Below are 19,153 nucleotides of genomic sequence, written 5' to 3'. Positions count from 1 at the left end.
TTGAGAAATAGGGAAAGCAGAGGACGGAGAGGAGAAAGTTGCTGAATTGAGACAACCTTCACTTCTTAAATTGATCTGAAGACAGGCGATATCGCACATTGCTGAGATGGAAAACTCTGCGAAACTTCAACCCTGTTGAAAATTGATTTCCATCCTTGCACATTCGCATCTTCAAAAAATAATTACTTTCCATCCAACAAATTGTGCTCCCAACCGCATGTCTTGCTCCGCCACGACCAAAAACTTTCTCTTCCACGATCCAGCCAAACCATCCAACTGTACAACAAGGACTCTACAGACACCATCTCCTCCACACTCATCATTCTTCTAAAGCAAACATGTATACACACACAAAACAACTTTCATTTTGTAATGGTGGTGGTAGAAATTTTAATGATTTTGATTCTAATCTCTCTCTCGAAACTGGGTTTGTAAGGTAGGATTTGAGTCAGGCTCTATCCCTTTCTGCACCGTTATTCCTTCATCCGGCACGTAAGCAGGATTAGAGAAAGGTAACTCGTTCTTGCTGCTGCCACAAAAAGCTCGAACTTATGTACCTCGTGCGTCGTTCCTTCATTTATTCTTCTCCAACATTGGGCTTTCTTTCCGTGAAACAAGCTCGTACGTTTTTGTACGAAAACTGTGCATCTGCCACACATGCTGCTCTCCCCCATACCTTGTTAAATATGCTCAAGGGCTCGACGGGCAAATAAATATGTACAGCTCCACCAGCCATGTAATTCAAGGAAGTCCACATATATCATCATCGTCAAGTCGAGAAAGCAAATTTAAGGGTTGGCAGTGGTGGTGGTCGACCTCCAGTGTGTGTGGTGATTGGTGATGCTTTCATTGGAATGATGAAACTGCGGTTTTGTGGTTTGGACTTGAAACGATAATATGAAATAAATCCCCCTCTCCATATCTCATCATGTGTGGAGGGAAGTTGATACGAGATGATTTCAGGGAGAACGTGAAAGTTGGGGATTTTATGCTGGAGCAGGTATAAGAGAGAAAGTAAGGATAAAGTAAGTACGGGCAGAGGCAGGGGAGAGAAAGTAAGTGATACGAGGAAAACGGGCATAGAAAACAGGTCACTCAAATTAGAAAGCCGTCATTCCTTCCACCAGTTGACTTTAACAAGCCCCACTCCCATAATCATCCCATATGATGAATTTTTTATTAACAGTTTGTACGCTCTTGAGGAATCTGCTGCTGAAGATGGAAGTGGAGCACACAAGGTCACCACAACCCCTCAGGTTTGCTGCTCTTGGAAAATCCACCAGTCTTACTTTTTCGTCTGACCAGACTTACTCTGTTACATATATCTGTCGGTATACCTCCTCCTCACATTATTGTTTTACCACTCTTGTGTAATTGCCTCCCTACAAAAATGTATTGCACTTCTGCTGCTGATCGATGTCTCCTGTAGCAAAGCCCCACGGGAATGTCACTGACAAAAAATGATGAATTTGTGGCAACCTTCTCGCTCTGGTGTCGTTTAATGGCCTTAACTTATTTATTGTATTTGTGGTTCTGAACCAGTTCCAGTAAGTTGGTGGCCTGGTGAGTTTCGACATGCCTGCTGGAGGCCAATGCATCAGGAGGGAAGAGAAAGTGGAGAAAGTGGGGAAAGGCGTGGAGGGAGAAGTGCAACGTGGGAGCCATCGAGCGAGCACCTCGTCCACATCAACCACCACCACTTTCATCAGCTGGCTCTCATCTGTTGCTTCTACTGCTGCTTTCTCCTAATTTGTCTTTTGCGGATTTCTCGAAATCTTTAAAATTCTAGTATGTACACCTTGTTGTCAGGTCTTTACAAACATTTGACACAGCATGACGAGTATTGCGTCGTTATCCTTGGGCTGGACAATGCAGGAAAAACGGTACTTTACGATACATACTTTACAAATATTACGACTACAATATGATTGAATTTGTTTTTTGTGTTTTCAATTATGTGACCCTTGTTTACTAGACGTACTTGGAGGCTGCAAAAGCAAATTTGGATAAGAACTATAAACGAGGAGATCCCAAAAGAGTGACGGCCACCGTGGGGTTAAATGTGGGAAAAATCGATACTGCAGGAATCACGATTCAATTTTGGGACCTTGGAGGACAAACTGAATTGCAAAGCCTATGGGATAAGGTGAAAGTAGTGAAATACCTGACTAACATTGTCGTTTTCAAATAAATAAACTAACGTTTTATTTCTCTTAATGTTGATAGTACTACGAAGAATGTCACGGAATCATTTATGTTATTGACTCGTATGATCGTGAAAGGATTGAAGAATCAAAGGAAGCGTTTGGTGAGTATTTTTAGGCTAATAATTTAAATAACAATTTAAGCATATTGATTTTAATATATATATATTTTTAGATAAAATGGTACGTAATGAGTTACTATCAAAAGTTCCATTGCTGGTGCTTGCAAACAAACAGGATCTACCAGAGTGTATGGGTGTACGAGAAGTTAAACCAATATTTAATCAAAGTGCTCATCTAATTGGATCTCGAGGTAATCAACATTTTATTACGTCTCATCTGAACAAATAATAATATGAGAGACAAAGAGAAGTAGTAGTGGTAAACAATAATCAATCATAAAATATTTGTGTAATTACTTAATATAGATTGCATGGTGATGCCAGTCTCTGCACTTACTGGGTAAGAATGACAGAATAAAGTTTCAGCTAAGCATATGTACATATGTAGGTATTTGACTTTAAGGCGAATAGCTTTTTTTTACTATGCAATAATTGTCATGTTTTCAGGGAGGGCATTTCAGAGGGAATTAACTGGTTGATTGATTGCTTGAAAAGAAATTCTGATATAAGGCCACCAAAGTCATCGGATAGCTAAATTTTTCTATAAAAGTTACAAATTATTTATTTATTCAATCAGTCAATATCAAAATATGCCTCACCCACAGGCATCACCTGAGGAAAACTTTTTCATGCAACTCGAGAGCTGTGTATTAATTTTTTTTATATACAATCCTGTAATATACAGACCTGTTACCACTGGGTTAAATTGAGTAAAAGATTTTAAAATTGGCTGTTATAGGTTAAATTATACCTTCCGTTTATAAAGCGTATCAAGACAAGATTATTCAATACTTTATCGCTCTATAAGAGACCCAAGCGTTACCTAGATACTAAAAGTCACCTAATCATGAAGGCGTATCTTATTATTACGATGTGAAAATACAATACATGTACAAAATCAAGAACCAAGAAATACGCGACACTTCAGTCATCTCCTCCCCTGCTGATGCTGTAAAAATGATTCCTTGTTGGAAAATATGTATTCTGATCCTGCTGCTCAGTTACGTGAATAATGTTGATGCAGACTTCAACAATCAGTAAGAATCACTTTTAATAGACTGTCTGACTTATAATTATTTTAATGTAATTTAATTCTATTCTAGAAATCAAGAAATGAGGCAGAAACGTGAAACTCATTACATTGACGCAAGATCAAGATTGGGTAGACTGGACATTGGGCCAAGTTTTCGCAATAAACGCGATAATGTAAGCTTTCCTTATGTTTACGAATTCAAATATATCTATTATCACCACATATGTAAAGATGACTGACAGACTATTCTTATCGGTTTTTGTGTAAGGCTAATGAACACGCAAAACTATCCGTTGAAAATTCCTTGGATTCTGCTGCAGAAAGTTTGGCTGCTGCTGAAATGTCAATAGCTGCTGGAATAGAGGCTGAAGAAACCAGGATAGCTTTACAACCCGAGAAAATGTCAGATCACAACAACAGAATTGAAGAAATGCGCAACGAATCTTCGTACTCAACTATGCTATCTGATAACAACCCCCAAATTCCAAAAGGAGCAGACATTGAGTTCTCCAGATTCTTGAAGGAACACAAGGATGGTCAATTACAGAAGTTGATGACAGAATCTTCCGAATTGGGAAAAGAATTACGAATGGTTTTCGATATTTTATCGAAGCGGGAATCACAGCTAATTGATGAGATGAACCGGCTAAAAAGCTCACTAACTGGTGCTATTTCCGTTCTGAAGCACTCCTCTTCTACCGCTGAGAATTATTTCAACAAACGAAATCGACGTGAATTTGTGAATTTTCAAGGTATTTTAATGCAACAGCAGCACACATGCAACTTAAAGTTTTTATCTTAATTAAACCATGTTGTTCACTCTAATTTGTAGAACCTCCGTATAAAGCTTGTGTTTACATCGAATCATTGCCAAATCAAGAAAATGTTGATGAGACGATCCAATACCGTCCTCCAGAACCCCGAGTTAGGGAATTTATTCCAGACCAAAGCAACAATTACAATGATTATGATAAGAACGATGATACTCAGCATTATCATCAAGTTGACAGAAATTTAAACAAGGCTCAATATATGAACAGTGAAGCTGAACATGCAAACATGAACTCCATTACGCAAAAGGCGAGTCGGTTATCAAGACCTGGAAACGATGATATAGATTTGAGCAAAGTGTACTGGGTCAAACTTCCGGACAAGTTGAGTGACGAGAGCGTGCACGCTAAAGTTGAAGCTGTCTTTGGAGAAGTAGGTAGTGCAGGGAAGGATGTTCTGATAATTCCAGTGTCTCGAGATTTCACCTCTAAACATCAAGTCTCCCAAGGATTTTTAAAAGCTTTCGGACTTCAATCTAATGCGGCTGCGGCGCAATCCAGCAGCACTGGCAATAGGAAACATCCACCAGTAAAGGTGGACATCAAGGAAGTTAAAGTGTAATGTACAATTTCTCATATTATCAATGTGCACATCATGAATATACAAGCATAAGGAATCATAATAAATAAAATATATAATATAACATATTTCAATTCGAAGTTTCAAGCATTATGCATTTACATAAATGTACCATGTTGCATAATGCATGCATTGCATTTTACATTTCGCAGAGTCCGATTCCGTCAACATCAAATACGTTTTTGCAGCTGAGACACATTATGAATTGACCATCATATTTCGTGGTTATTAAATTAATCCCACAATTTCTCCGATGATCGGTCACTAGCTTCTATTTAAATTCTAACCATAGCCTAATTTGCACGTGAAAACAATGTGTGGCAGTCGGCTTGGTTGGGGAAACCGTTCATGTCACGCACCCGGGACTCCTCAAACCTCTGTCCAACACAACTTTGGAGTATTCAATTTGCAAGGTTTGCAAAGCCGTTTCTTCTTCACGTCAATTATAGCTGCACAGAATTTGCAAGACGTATTTGAACAGTATCCAGATACATACTGTCGATAAGCCTTCTTGAGCCAAGGTTGTTGTGATAAGACTACCGTTTTTGTTTTAGCACCGTTTGTTTAGTGTGGAATTTCACCAATCTGTCGGTCATTCATTTCTCCTGGAAAAAGGAACACAACAGCTGTACTTTTTGTGCCCTTTTGTTTCATTTTTTGATAATAGGTAATAATTTCCAGTATAAAAAGTTGTCCTTATATTGTAGTATGTAACCATTACCTATTTTTTTTTATTTATTTAAGGCTGAAGTTAAGTTATCACAAACATCAACATCCATCCATGATGCAAGCCTAGCGTAAATAATCTAATTGCAAAATACAGAATGAGTCATAAGTTTTGAACTATTATTTGTGGATTCAAGCCAATTTACATCCGATTATTTATCCATCATCGCCTCGCTCCAACCTGCAAATTTGTAGGTCATGAATAATAATAATGAATATTTGCTATTTCATTTATTAATGATTAAAATGTTTGGTAGTGTGCTAAATGTGCATGCTAGAATAATTAATAATTATAGTGTGTATTTGTTTGTTTGATAGTTCAGAGTGGTCTACAAACATCTTCACAAAACTTTAGCTAACGGTTTTTTGTGTGTGGAGCGTTTTCTGTACTAACATACCATCATGGAAATGGCAAATACTATTAAGCAGGTCATCAATGAAGCTGTTGAACGAGGTATTTTAAAATAAATAGATCGTTTGCCTTTACCGATTTGCAATGAAAACTATCTGTCTTTAACGTTAACGAATGCGTGGGTGCGAAAAACCATGCAAACGCGCAAACGCGTTCGCCGGGATCGGAGGGGGGCAGGACCTTTTTTTTTTAAGGGAACCTTTTCCATAAGGCCCATGTTAAAATTTCCGGGATCTTGTCCCCCCCGTTTCCCGGGATGAAGTGATTATGATTTAGAAGTGCAAATCTTGTCATTGACAAGATTTGCACTTCTAAATTAAACTAATTGAAACGTTTGCATTGCACAGTCAAAATGCCTGCTCCCCTGCGGCTTCGTGACCTCATACGAATGATACGTGCAGCGAGGACGGCCGGTAAGTACATGACAGGGATGCCTCATTTTAGTCATCACTTGGTTCAAGGAACTTTGAATATCCATTCTGAATAGTTGAATACTGAATGCGATACCACTCCATTATGACACACATACATAGTATATGCACATGCATATTATTGTTGATATGGCTTGAGAAACATACCTACCGTGTGTGTTAGATTTTTTGTTCCCCTATAAATTGATATCTCTCTAACGTACTATATTTTTTCTCCAGCTGAAGAACGAGAGGTTGTGAACCGAGAATGTGCCAACATTCGAAACACATTCAGGGACGAGGATTCAGTATGGAGGTGTCGATCAGTGGCCAAATTACTATACATTCATATGCTGGGTTATCCTGCCCATTTTGGTCAGTTGGAATGTCTTAAATTAATTGCGTCTCCAAGATTCACGGATAAGCGCATTGGATATTTGGGTGCTATGTTGTTGTTGGATGAGAGACAAGATACGCATCTTCTAATTACCAATGTCTTGAAAAAGTGCGTAAGAATTAATGGTCAATTAAGTGTAATTAATTTAATTAAACATGATGATACTTTATTAATTTTATATTGTAAGTTATGTCAATAATGTGATTCATTACAGTGACTTGAACGCGGACGCACAATTTGTCGTAGGACTTGCACTATGTACATTGGGAACAATTGCTTCAATTGAAATGTCCCGAGATTTAGCTCCAGGTGAGTATGTTACATAATAATTAATATGCTACACTGCTATAGACTTCATTTCATGAGGTAATAATTCATGTATTCGTATTCATACTTCTCAGAAATTGAAAAATTGTTAAAGTCCAGCAACGCTTATCTACGGAAGAAGGCAGGCCTCTGTGCATTCCGAATTGTGAGAAAAGTTCCAGAATTGATGGAGATGTTTCTTCCAGGTAAATTTTCAGGTTTCTTGCCGAGTATTATTATACATAGAATAAATATTTGTATTAATACTGTATATTATAATATTTCGTTATAGCGTGTCGTACATTGATTGCCGAAAAGAACCACGGTAAGATTATTGTTATTTTGTGATATGAACCGAAAAACGGTTAAATATACAATAAACATGAAAATAAATGAAATTCTATAGATGAGCCCATCATATTATGCAAATGCTAATATTTATTTCATTAATTGCAGCTGTCCTCATTACAGCTGTAACTCTTGTAACTGAGATGTGTGAAAAATCACCAGACACATTTAATTATTTTAAAAAGGTTAGCCCTGTTTGATGAATATTGATTTTTTGTTTGTTGGAATCTCATTTAGAATAATTATTCAATGCATTATTAATCTAAACTAACTTTTCATGACGCTAGTCTGGAAGAACAAAGTTGCAATGTAGCACTTTTACGTTGTTATTTATGGCTTATAATTGTCAAAAACATTTTATTAAATTGGCTCAGCCAGTCTTGCTTTTTGTGATTACTACACTCATGCTAATTTTTCTGTATATTATGACTGCAAATCGTTTGCACTAAACAGGACTCTGACTGGGAGGTAAGAAGGCATTATTTAACAAAGTTGTTTGTGAAACGAATGCATGGTGTTTTTATTTTAAAATTTTACATTGCTTCACACAAAGCTAAGTTGCGATCTTTCGTTCTTGTTTATCTGCATGCCTGATAATTAATAGCTTCGAAGTAGTTATAATATTGATTTATTCCAATTACTATTTATCACAACACAATTAGTTAAAAAAATACATGTTCGAACATTTTATATTTATGAAAGTGTTGTGTATTTTAGATGATTCCAACTCTTGTTCGAACAATGAAAACGTTGATTCTTTCTGGGTATTCTCCTGAACATGATGTGTCTGGAGTGAGCGATCCATTTCTGCAAGTGAAACTTTTGCGGCTTTTGAGAGTCTTAGGTCGTGGAGATTTAGAGGCAGCCGAGGCAATGAATGATCTTCTTGCACAAGTATGTCTATTTCTATCAACTGATTGAATATTAATTGATTAGTAATATGAAGTATAGTAAGAAAAAAATGTTTTTGTGCGTACACAGGTAGCAACAAATACGGATACTAGCAAGAACGTCGGTAATGCAATTTTATATGAAACCGTTCATGCAATAATGGATGTTCAGTCCGAGTCTGGACTAAGAGTGCTCGCTGTAAATATTCTTGGACGATTTCTTTTGAATTCCGACAAAAACATTCGATATGTTGCATTGACCACTCTGCAAAAGACTGTGCAGTTGGATCAAAATGCTGTCCAAAGGCATAGATCTACAGTACTTGAGTGCTTGAAGGCAAGTCTTGATAAATAAGTTTACACACTTCATAGTACACTACTTCTACCTGGATTAGGTCATATAATTATAAATGTATTGCCCGTCAGGATCCGGATGTCAGTATCCGACGAAGAGCAATGGAGCTTTGTTTTCAACTTGTTACAGGTGAAGTAAACACATGCGAGCTACTCCAATAATTACGAGTCAATTGTAGTTCTTGCATCATGTTCTCGTGTTTATTGACTCTATTATATTGTTTCTGAATATTTACATTGCTTGGTGTTTTAGACTCGAATTTGGAAACAATGGCACGAGAATTACTACAATTTTTGGCTAAAAGTGAACCAGAAGTCAAAACCATTTGTGCGTCAAACTTGGTGTCAATAGGTAGGTTTGGAAATTTCCTAGAAAAAGTAGCATCTTGCTTGGCAGGTGAAAAAGCTCCAGGTCCTGGAGTGGAGAGTGGAGTACGCCCCTCGCATAAACAACTTTTGTGAATAGTTATTTTTGTCAAACTTATAATTTTAATTTGTTTTTGGACAACCCAACCTCCCAACCAATATGCTTTACTAGATGAATAATATTTCATACTATTTCATTTATGATTATGACTACCATAGCCGAGCGATATGCTCCATCCCCGTCTTGGCACTTCCACATGTTACTGGAAATTTCTCAAGCGGTACTGTCATGATCTTTCAACTTTATGACATGTGTTTACTAGAAAATCCTTCATTTATTATATTTTGTTTAATGCTTCAATAACAACAACAGGCGGGAAATTATATGAGGGAGGACGTTGTATCATCAACTATTCAGCTTGTATCTGACAGTGCTGCAGTACAACCAGATGCTGTGTATTGTCTTTGGGAATCCACCAAGAACCTTAAAAGTCTAGAAGACTTTCAGCCTCTGGTTCAAGTAATATTTAATCTCAACATATTGTGTTTCGTTTGTGAGAACTTGTTCATGATGTGATATTTTACTTATTTAGGTTTGCTGTTGGTGTATCGGCGAGTACGGAGACATGCTATTTACCAATCAACACGAAGAAACAGTTACGCCTGACGAAGTTCTTGACTGCTTCCAACAAATTTTATGGTCTCCCCATGTTAGCTTAATTACGCGACAATACTGCTTACAAGCTCTGGAAAAATTGTCCAGCAGGGTTCCCGATCACACAGATCGAATAAGGTATAGAACTTGTCAAGAACGTAACAATTTTAACTAACTTGAAATTTAAAGTAACGTATAAAAATCGTCAATTGTTGATGCTTATTTATTTTTATTTCTGCAGAAACATTGTCGCTGCCTTTGGTTCTAACCTAAATATTGACTTACAACAACGAGCAGTGGAATTTGGAATTCTTTGCAGATCATACGATCATTTACGAGGACCAATCCTAGAACGCATGCCACCAATACCTAGCGACAGACTGAATAAACGGAGTACAACCAATGGCGACGCGGACAATGAACAGAACAATGCAGAAGATTTGTTGTTGGGAGACATCAATGAACAAACTCTCGGCAATGATCATGGAGATTCTGTATGTTGTTATTCTGCTGAGCGATACTTGTTAATAGTCGTCCATTTTTTCTATGATGACAATTTATTTTCAGAATGCTATTTTGGACTTACTTGGCGGAATGGACCCGGGTGATCATGATATCGTGCATGACCTTCAACCTGGTGGCTCAGTATTTGGAGGAGGATCTAGTGTATTAGATGATTTTTCGAGTTTATCCGTATCGACCACAGCCACCAACAACAATACCGGATCTAGCTTAGCCAATGATTTACTGGACTTGTTGGGAGGAAATTCTTTTGTTGATAATCATACTACGACACCGAATTATTCTAATTTACAAACCGGGCCTACCGCCACGTCCTCAGCATTATTCCCTAGTATTACCAACATGCCCTTGTTTTCAACGGTGCAACCTTCTGCCGTAAATGGTGTGTCGTCTCAACAATATGAGTTGATTCCGGGCCAGTTTTTCTCGTCGTCATTTTTTAATCTTAATAAGTCGGAGCAACTCCAAAAGCTCAGAGAACGCGCTGATGAGGACAGCATTATGTCTGGTGAGATATATTTTCTCAAAGGGTCGTGATATCCTGAATGGGGCTAAAGCTCTTGAATCTATTATGTTCTCTGGTTTATTTCTTGAGTCACAAACCATTACGTAAATGTTTCTTTATACATATATTGTCACAGAGTATGGGAAGTCCGTAATGGCATTCTCGGATGATTCTGTATGGATTATTTTTACGCCTTGGCTGGCACATTCCACAATTACCAACACTGTGATGCAAGTTCGAATTGGTAGTAAGAACTCCCAAAATCAAATTACAGATTTCATATTCCAAGCAGCAGTACCAAAGGTACCCAGCAATTTATACCAACGTAATATTTAATGTTTTGCTGTAACAATCTCTTGAATTTCCACAGTCGCTGCAGCTGTCCTTGGATCCTCCGTCTGGCACAAACTTGTCCCAAGGGTCTTTAATCACACAAAAGATTACAATAACCAATCAGTCTAAAGTAAATTAATGTTTATTAACATTAAAAAATGTTTGTAAAACTAATATTTAATTAAATTTTGTAGGTTCCACTAAAATTGAGACTAAAATTGACCTATAATTTGAATGGGTCCCAAAAAGAAAAAATACAGGAATTTAGTGATTTTCCATCAGATTTTGGGTCATCATAAGTTTGCTTATGCTACTGAATCCGTCCTACAAGAAAAACAAATCAAGATATACCAAACCGGCTATCTATAGTTTATAACCCCACGACGCTGAACTGCATGTGGATAATTTTAAGTTGGGAGAAAGTCCATATATTGTGGTTTTAGCCAACGATAGAAAAATATAAAGAAAGTCGAAACTTGAGGTTTTCTTCATTTATTGTTTGAATCCACATGTATCAAGTTATATGACTTTATATACATAAGCACAGTTATTATGAGCACAACTTTATACCAAATAACAGACTAACGAATGAATGTTGTATATCATATTAAATCAACAGGTTCTATTTATTCCATGTTATCGGGCTAGCTTTGTCTCGCATAAAACTAATAAATACATAGTATGAAAAAACATTCATGCCCAGCATTTAAAAATTCTATAATTTTTATCGAATTTCAACTTGCATACATATACTTTCAAGTAATTTAAGACGTTGCATTTGCCATATTTAATCAGTTTCATCAAGAAATTTGACTTTTTTTATGTATAAATTATGTCACTTAATAAATTCCGTAGTATTTTTTATTTATAAAGTTTAATAATGGATATATAATTTACACAGAAAATATTAAAATTTCTACATATGCACAGAAAATTGCGTACAACGTATGTAATATAAAAGTTTGTAAGACTTATGTCGATACAAATAATTACCCAAGTTTCGAAATTGAAAGCTATACTATAGTGTAACTAATCAAACGGTTCCACATTTTGGTTCCTACCAGTCGGTCATGGGCAAGTTTTGCCTCGGCTGCAAACAATAAGAGAGTATCGTCAATTTGCCTGTATGTTTATCATCAATGATAAAGTCACTTGCCTGGAGTGTCAAAGGCCACACGCGCATCTCCAGTGGGATAATCGGATTCATCAAAGCGCCGGATAATCTTATCTCTAAGCATTTCAAATTTCAATGTTGAAGGTGATTAGAATTTGTTACTTAATTTATGTTGTGCATGTATAAATGCATATACAACGGAAGATGTCTTATTAGTATAACAACAGCAGATGCATTATTTGATGTGATGTTTGTGTCACTCTGTTTGTACAACTTGCCGTTCCATGTCGTTTGAAGCGGTCGCATTTTTCAAACTAAACTTTATCTCATTTATTGGTGGCTCATCCTTCGACCTTCATATATTTAGCCGCTGCCCATTCTTCTTCGGTTCCCTCTGTATCAAATCTGATGAGGATGCCTCCTGCAATTTGTTATGAGTTATTCATTTATATGCGTATGTCAGACATCAAAATGACAGGTAAAAGATTTACTTTTTGTTGGTGATATACAACTCCCGTAAAAACATAGTAGGGTCTGCTATAGGACGTTCTCTAAACTTAAATCCCGTCATCAGTCGATATTGCAAGTACATATTCATGGGGTTTTAGCTTTTAGGTGATTTCTGTTGCCACTGGGTTTTCTCTTTCTCGCATATGAAAATCTCTGCTGCATTTGACGAGTGGTATAATTTCTAATCCTTCCATCAATTATTCACATTTAAATTCTTCAGATTTTCCACTTGAAACAAACCACTTGTCCAATTCTCTGTCACGTATCCACATTTCAAGCTTCCATATGTCATTTTGACACAATTTTACTTATTTAATTCAGTTGTAGCACTTAAACAAAAACTAAATATTCAATTCTGATTTCTTTGTTCGATCACTTTCCTCAATTTTCAGGTTTTTAGTGTACCCAATGTACTGTGAACCACTAATAAGACATCTTCTTTTATATATGCATATTCCCGTAAACGCTACCTGTAATAAGTGGGCGAGAGTTCTAGATGATGCAATATATCATCCATTGAAGCGGCATAAGGGACATTTTCCAATGATAAAACGCAACCTAAAGCACAACAACAAAACAAAACGAAATGTGATATAAAACAAAGCAAGCTTAACGAAGAAGCATTAAAAATATCGGCCGTGTATACCTTGCTTTCCAAATCCAGTAGCCGGTACAGTTGTATCATCACTAGACTCTTGATCTACATTGGAAAGTGGCCGACCTCCTCCTCCTTTGGCCCTTCCTCGTCCACTTCCTCCTAATCTGTCATCTCGATCCACCGCTCCATTATTAGGTTCCCCAAGGCCGTGGTGTCTAGGTGGACCCCCAAATCGTGTATTGAACCCGCGTCCACCTCCTCGACCCCTGGGTCCACCCTGCAATGCCTGGACAAATGGATTAGGACCTGCAGGACCACCTCCTCCATATCGTCCTCCTGCAGGACTGGGACCATCGCCGCCACCGGGTCGAGGTCCTAGCAAAGATGGTCTAAATGGAGTTTTTCCCTGAATGTGATGGTGCATTAGATCTGGCATTCTTTTCCGTCCAGAAGGTAGTAACTCGACTTGCATCAGGCCACGCCCAAACATCTACACACAAAATTAAGTTAATTGTTGTTTTGTTTAAAGTCAAGAGCGGTGCTCAAATGACACAGATCTGAAGCCATGCAATATCACCTACCATTCCATCCTTTGTCGTAGCTCTGCGAGCCTTATGCGGGTCAGGAAATTCACAGACTACTTGTCCATTGCAGCTTCCGTCAGTGTCATACATGATTTTTACGTTCATCGGCATCAGACCAATATCAGAGAAAAAGTCAAATACGTCGCGCTCTGAAACATTGGATGGTGCACCTTTCAGCATAACCGAACAACTTTCGTCATCCTATGTAAAGTGCAAACCAGTAGGTATTATTAATTATTTATAATTACAGACCATTACACGCAAAAGTAATAGTGGGGATGTCTGATAAGTATTCAATGAATTAAATTTTAACCTTACCAGTCCAGATTCTAAATCAAAAATTGAGGTCTTGGTGTCTTGTTGCAAATTATTAGCAAATTTAAAAGCATTATCAGACTCGTTTGTTCGCCCTGGCCCAGCTCCTGTTCTCATCTTTGCCATATTAAACTCTTCATTTGTACTGATTTCCACAACCAAATGGCTTCCGTCTTGAGATCTAACGATTTGGTCAATCGCTTGTTGTGCGGCTAGCGGTGACTCCAATTTGATATGTGCGATTGCAGTGTGCCGACCATTGGCTGTGGGTCCAGCAGACACGTTAACATCCACCAAAACAACACCAATTAAAAGACGAGATGCAACGTCGCTACGTGTAACCGTGGGTGGAAGGTTCCTAATCACGATGCAGGACGACTGAGGAGCATTATTGAAACCTATAATATTAAACGGCAGACAAAAAAAAATTAGACCTATCATAATATACGTAACCCCAACATTAAAAATTAGCTATGTATATTATGCATGAACGAACGGCTTGGTCTTGACTGTCTTTCAGGTCTTTCCGTTGAACTTCTGTCGTCTCTATCTTTATGGTGTTGTCTGTCTCGACCTCGTTCTCGTTCCCTCTTACTCACGTCAACGTCGCGGTCCATCCGACTTTTGTTCAGCTTGTACTCGTCCACCCACCTGCAAAATATTTTTTCAGTCATCATAATTATAGGTCACATATTCACAATACACTGATTTAACGTAACATGGATGATTCAAAATTTGGGGAATATAAATATCGTACGTAACTAACCGCTCAATTGATATGGGTTCCATCGAAATTACAGAACTTCTTATTCTTCTTCCATTTGAACGGAATGCTTTTGGAAAGTCGGACGGTCTTTCTAGTTTAATATAAGAAATGCATTCCTCATACAATCTAACAGCCCCGTCTCCACCTCCCATTATGTCAACTCGTAAAAAATCCTTGATCTGAGTGCAACAAAACCAATTTTTGGCAGCTTAGTTGATTGCATATATTATTTATAATAACGTCTCTGTACATACCTCTCTGAATGAAGCGTCCGAAGGAACTCCAGTCAATTTCACGGCAGCATGATGCTCATCAGTGGTGTTGTACGGTGTGGCAGGAGGGTCAGGGGCATCTCTCGAATCCCTTCTACCACTTACACGGATTTTATCCGAATCCTTTTCTCGAGAATCTCGACGGTTGGAAGAAAATCTCCCTTTCGGACTTTGAGATCGACTTCTTGAACGCCGACGTCGGTCATTATTCCGATCACGGTCTCGACTGCGACTTCTCCTCCGCCTAAACAAATAGATTAGTTCTTACGTCATAGCATGTCATTTTTGAAATCATCATGTAAGATACAACAGCACGTCTATTAGATACCTGTCTGGATCCTTCCTGAAGCCATCTCTATCTCTATCGCGTCTTTCGGACGGTGAACGACTGCGCGCACTCATATCTCGATTAAAATCAGGTCTCACTGAAGCAACGGGACGCTGACCCACTGCAGAATTCGGGTTTCTTCCTCGCATTGGAGGAACAGACTGAATTAGGGAACCGTTTTGGCGTGGAGGCATAATGTTGCCCACAACTCCACCATTGCCAGCATTGCCACCAACCATAAACGCCGGATTCATTCCTGGAAAACTATTTGGTCGCATTATATTTTGATGTAGTAAATTAGGATGCATTTGATTATTATTTCCGGATAGTTGGTTAGGATTATGAGCGACAAGATGGTTCATTTGGTTATTAGCTCCAGATAATTGGTTTGGATTATGAGCGACAAGATGATTCAATTGATTATTATTTCCAGATATTTGGTTTGGATTCTGGGCAACAAGATGATTCATTTGATTATTTGTCTGAAGATGCATTTGATTATTTGTCTGAAGATGCATTTGATTATTATTTGTTGGAAGATTCATTTGGTTATTACTTCCTGGAAGATTTGTGAGATTAGTTCCCGTAAGGTTTATTTGATTATTATTGTCCAAGAGACCCATTTGCTGGTTGCTGAGGCCGGGATGGTGGTTCATTTGATTCATTGTTCTCGGAGACGAAAAGGCGTTGGACCCTTGCAAAGTGGACGTCACATTAATCATATTAGGTGGAGGAACGCCCATTCCCATCATGGCAGCAACCGCTTGGTTTTGATTCATTGTTGACATTCCCTGAGACGATGAAACAGCAGTTTGCATTAAATGATGTGGGAAAGTCATCCCTAACCCAGCAGCCAGTGGAGGAGGTGGCACTCCGAATGGGTTAGGGTTGTTGGTGGCTGGTATCATCGACATTGAACCACCCACTTGTTGGGAATGATGTTCACTCGACCCCATGGAGCTTGACATGTGAGAATGATGAAGAGTATTTGAACCAATTCCCATCGAAAACGGGTGTTGTTGCTGCTGTTGTTGGACATTATTATTCATGCCACTGCCAGTAGTCATTGATGATGGTGGAACCATCCCTGTTGGATTCTGCCCAATAAAGTTTGCTCCCGTCATTCCTATTCCTCCTACAAACACGATATGAACATGAACTAAGAAAATCCTAATAATAATCGTGTCATGATAAAATCATCTCGATCCCTGTTTAGGTCGTACCACTTAGCATTCCCATTCCGGCGAGAGTACCAAAGTTTGGCATGTTGGAAGGGTTCACAACATTTTGCTGGGATACTGCTGCTGACCTAGCTGGTGGACTACTCGGACGTGGTGATGGCAAAGTTATGCCCGACCGATTTGCAAAGGGTGTGTCCATTGGTTGAGCTTGTTCGGGATTAGCAGCTACTCTAGCTTGCTCGATGATCTAAAATCCACACGGATTTTCATATATATAAGTCTACGCCAATTGCCTTTTTCCAACATCAGAGAGTAAAAGAGAAGTGAAATATAGACAAATCATATAGACGTCGTATAGTAAAAGTATAGTATTTAGTTTGAGAGTTGACATTGCATTATCATAGCGTCGCTAAAAATGATGGACGGTATTATTCAGCATTTGGTTCCGAATCGTCCGATTACATAGCTATGTATGCATAGTGTAGCATGTTTATCGACAGTAATGTTCATTTCATAGAAAATTAATTTGAAAATTGCAATCGCTTGATATCCATGCATCTATACGACTGAGCACAGGATAGGTGTACAGAGCTATTGGTGAACAGTTTTCACATTTTTAAATAAAATCGTTTCAACGTAACGTTTTAACTATTCAAAAAAATTCAGTGACGATGCAATATTTTGAATGAATCAATAAGGAGTTGCAATTAATTGTTACACTTTCTAGTTTGCCAACTAGTGAGTGATAACAATTAAGATGGGAAATTGCTGGAAAAGGAAATAAGAATCAAGCTAGTCAAGTATCAATAAAGCACCTTGAACATTTCGTGTTTCGAGCTGAGAGAAAGTCGAACGGTCGAATCTTTGAGTTTTTCGCCCGAGAGCTGCATCGCTTGCCTGGCATCTTCGTCTGTTGAAAATGCAATGAAGGCGTCTCCTTCTGCACCGCCACATATGTGCACTCCACCATCCGGGATCGACAATCCATGGAAGAAATTTCGAATATCAATCGAGATAGCAGAAAGTGGCAGATTTTGTAGTCGAATGATCACACTCATTTTCAGCTTGTTTTTTTTTGCAGAACTTCAAGTTAATCTGTGAAAGTGCAGAATGGCGAAAGAAAATCAATAATTTTAAACTTGAAATAAAATCCAAAAGTTCTTCCTTATTATAATACCCAATAACAGACTCGAATAAAATGATGATACTCAATGCCAATGTGATAAGTTCCTTATTATGGTTAGCTGAATAATAATTAACCCCCCTTCGGGCTAATTACTTCTGTGCAAATTCCATCATCATATATAATAATACTGGATTGATTAATGAAATGAATATGCCATGAATCAAGTCTTAGAATCAGAATTGCGATAATCCCTTCAACAAGGATGCAATTCGTACTATGTTGGTTGTGACAGTTTAGTTATTCACAGTAACAATAATCATAATCATTGTATATAATAGACTTTATGAGCAACGTTTGCAAAATGAGCTGTCGCTTCTTAAACGAATAAAAAAATTACATAAATAGCAATACCCAATTAATTAATCCATTAATCAGTCCATTGGTAGAAGAAGGTGGAACTAAAGCTGCGGAGAGGGGAAATCGTACGGCAAATTTAGTAAATGTATAGTTTGAATTGGAATATTATTGGGATTTGGTTGTTTCCTGGTTGGTGGATCCTGTTTTTCCTTTAATTATTAGCTTGTTTCATTGATTGGGGATAAAAATTAAACTTGTATTTACTTTATCGAAGAATACTGAGCCGCCTCAGCATAGGAGCAACAGCGTCTCCAATAATTTGCTGGCGTTCATGTATATATAATGATTAAAATTGGTTTTAATAATAATTGTGTACGTTTGGCGAAGAGGGCGGCCCTCGATGACGATCTTCTTGATTTGGTGGTAGTGGAGGAAGATGAAGTGTTTATTTGTTCCCTGTCCCGTCAATATCAATTCACACAGGCAACAGAAGAGAATTAATTCAATCCTCAGGGTGGGTTCGGCTGAACGGAAGAACGACTGGAGGGGTTTATATTCATGAACAACTAATTCAAAATTTTTCTCGTAGAATTGAGAAAGGGGGAAGCAGCGTACGTAGAATATAGTTGTTGTCAAGCCAAATTTCGATCTTATTGAAGTCAAAGTCAACGTCTGGTTGAATTTGACATGTGTGGGGTGGAAGCTAGAGCTGTAATTTCTCAAAACTTATTGCTTTGGTTGAATGTATTTTGAATTTTCAGTCAAGACTTGGTCGAGTAGTTTATAGTTAGGAAATCAACAATTCAAAATTAAATATGTGACCAAATGAACTATTGTGGGAACTTGCTCTTTATCACTGGATTATTTATTTATTTATTAAACTTTAAAATGTGTCGATGAAGCTTGTGCAGTTTAACAATTAACTTAGCTTCAAACAAATTTAGTTTAATGTTTTTTTTAGAAATTCGCAGCTGACCACTCCGTTGAATGATTCTGGCAGCAGCAGCAG

At 37.9% G+C, this 19,153-nt stretch overlaps 4 protein-coding genes across 6 annotated transcripts; 3 read left to right on the top strand and 1 right to left on the bottom strand.

Annotated features, from left to right (window-relative positions):
* The first annotated feature begins 1,547 nt into the window (after window positions 1-1,547).
* Window positions 1,548-3,154, top strand: LOC110841887 (ADP-ribosylation factor-related protein 1). 2 transcript variants are annotated; one of them, XR_004835600.1, is made up of 7 exons: window positions 1,548-1,883; window positions 1,976-2,146; window positions 2,227-2,308; window positions 2,380-2,517; window positions 2,633-2,666; window positions 2,774-2,973; window positions 3,066-3,154. XR_004835600.1 is itself a non-coding variant. In XM_022087587.2 (6 exons), the coding sequence occupies exons 1-6, from the start codon at window positions 1,791-1,793 to the stop codon at window positions 2,859-2,861; spliced, it is 606 nt and encodes a 201-aa protein (XP_021943279.1). In that variant the 5' UTR covers window positions 1,548-1,790; the 3' UTR covers window positions 2,862-3,055. The 2 variants fall into 2 exon arrangements, 1 of the variants encoding a protein (XP_021943279.1); XM_022087587.2 differs by lacking the exon at window positions 3,066-3,154 and having other exon boundaries at window positions 2,774-3,055.
* A 25-nt stretch (window positions 3,155-3,179) lies between these two features.
* Window positions 3,180-4,837, top strand: LOC110841886. The gene is made up of 4 exons (XM_022087586.2): window positions 3,180-3,363; window positions 3,430-3,532; window positions 3,628-4,111; window positions 4,192-4,837. Exons 1-4 carry the CDS (start codon window positions 3,215-3,217, stop codon window positions 4,749-4,751), a joined length of 1,296 nt encoding a protein of 431 aa, XP_021943278.1. The 5' UTR covers window positions 3,180-3,214; the 3' UTR covers window positions 4,752-4,837.
* Window positions 4,838-5,137: 300 nt separating this feature from the next.
* On the top strand, window positions 5,138-11,685 carry LOC110841885 (AP-1 complex subunit gamma-1). The gene is made up of 21 exons (XM_022087585.2): window positions 5,138-5,436; window positions 5,514-5,686; window positions 5,814-5,949; window positions 6,255-6,320; window positions 6,558-6,822; window positions 6,929-7,023; window positions 7,116-7,226; window positions 7,313-7,345; window positions 7,477-7,553; window positions 8,086-8,262; window positions 8,350-8,595; window positions 8,685-8,742; window positions 8,866-8,964; window positions 9,198-9,259; window positions 9,352-9,498; window positions 9,572-9,771; window positions 9,875-10,127; window positions 10,201-10,663; window positions 10,797-10,963; window positions 11,031-11,123; window positions 11,188-11,685. The coding sequence occupies exons 3-21, from the start codon at window positions 5,898-5,900 to the stop codon at window positions 11,290-11,292; spliced, it is 2,769 nt and encodes a 922-aa protein (XP_021943277.1). The 5' UTR covers window positions 5,138-5,436; window positions 5,514-5,686; window positions 5,814-5,897; the 3' UTR covers window positions 11,293-11,685.
* On the bottom strand, window positions 11,470-19,146 carry LOC110844857. Of its 2 annotated transcripts, none has more exons than XM_035855044.1 (14): window positions 18,521-19,146; window positions 18,199-18,251; window positions 17,477-17,756; window positions 16,704-16,908; window positions 15,481-16,615; window positions 15,135-15,396; window positions 14,881-15,059; window positions 14,611-14,765; window positions 14,118-14,512; window positions 13,797-14,000; window positions 13,264-13,705; window positions 13,088-13,175; window positions 12,150-12,223; window positions 11,470-12,083 (listed from the first exon to the last, which is right to left on the bottom strand). In XM_035855044.1, exons 3-14 carry the CDS (start codon window positions 17,717-17,719, stop codon window positions 12,007-12,009), a joined length of 3,459 nt encoding a protein of 1,152 aa, XP_035710937.1. In that variant the 5' UTR covers window positions 17,720-17,756; window positions 18,199-18,251; window positions 18,521-19,146; the 3' UTR covers window positions 11,470-12,006. The 2 variants fall into 2 exon arrangements, with proteins under 2 accessions (XP_035710937.1, XP_035710940.1); XM_035855047.1 differs by having other exon boundaries at window positions 18,199-18,684; window positions 18,760-19,145.
* Window positions 19,147-19,153: the final 7 nt, after the last annotated feature.

The sequence above is a fragment of the Folsomia candida genome, unplaced genomic scaffold (genome assembly GCF_002217175.1).
Source record: "Folsomia candida strain VU population unplaced genomic scaffold, ASM221717v1 Fcan01_Sc001, whole genome shotgun sequence".
NCBI classification, from domain to species: domain Eukaryota; kingdom Metazoa; phylum Arthropoda; class Collembola; order Entomobryomorpha; family Isotomidae; genus Folsomia; species Folsomia candida.
Note: the sequence above shows the minus strand (reverse complement) of the source record. Positions and strands in the feature narration are given on the sequence as shown.

Excerpts from the sequence above, each read along its gene's own strand:
- LOC110841887 (XM_022087587.2), top strand. The coding sequence starts at position 1,791 with ATGTACACCTTGTTGTCAGGTCTTTACAAACATTTGACACAGCATGAC. Across the intron at positions 1,884-1,975 it reads TGGACAATGCAGGAAAAACG|ACGTACTTGGAGGCTGCAAA; the intron begins GTACTTTACGAT and ends CTTGTTTACTAG. Across the intron at positions 2,309-2,379 it reads AGAATCAAAGGAAGCGTTTG|ATAAAATGGTACGTAATGAG; the intron begins GTGAGTATTTTT and ends ATATATTTTTAG.
- LOC110841886 (XM_022087586.2), top strand. The coding sequence starts at position 3,215 with ATGTACAAAATCAAGAACCAAGAAATACGCGACACTTCAGTCATCTCC. Across the intron at positions 3,364-3,429 it reads GATGCAGACTTCAACAATCA|AAATCAAGAAATGAGGCAGA; the intron begins GTAAGAATCACT and ends ATTCTATTCTAG. Across the intron at positions 3,533-3,627 it reads TTCGCAATAAACGCGATAAT|GCTAATGAACACGCAAAACT; the intron begins GTAAGCTTTCCT and ends TTTTTGTGTAAG.
- LOC110841885 (XM_022087585.2), top strand. The coding sequence starts at position 5,898 with ATGGAAATGGCAAATACTATTAAGCAGGTCATCAATGAAGCTGTTGAA. Across the intron at positions 8,263-8,349 it reads TGAATGATCTTCTTGCACAA|GTAGCAACAAATACGGATAC; the intron begins GTATGTCTATTT and ends GTGCGTACACAG. Across the intron at positions 9,772-9,874 it reads GATCACACAGATCGAATAAG|AAACATTGTCGCTGCCTTTG; the intron begins GTATAGAACTTG and ends TTATTTCTGCAG.
- LOC110844857 (XM_035855044.1), bottom strand. The coding sequence starts at position 17,719 with ATGAGTGTGATCATTCGACTACAAAATCTGCCACTTTCTGCTATCTCG. Across the intron at positions 16,616-16,703 it reads CGGAATGGGAATGCTAAGTG|GAGGAATAGGAATGACGGGA; the intron begins GTACGACCTAAA and ends TCGTGTTTGTAG. Across the intron at positions 13,706-13,796 it reads CTACGACAAAGGATGGAATG|ATGTTTGGGCGTGGCCTGAT; the intron begins GTAGGTGATATT and ends TTTTGTGTGTAG.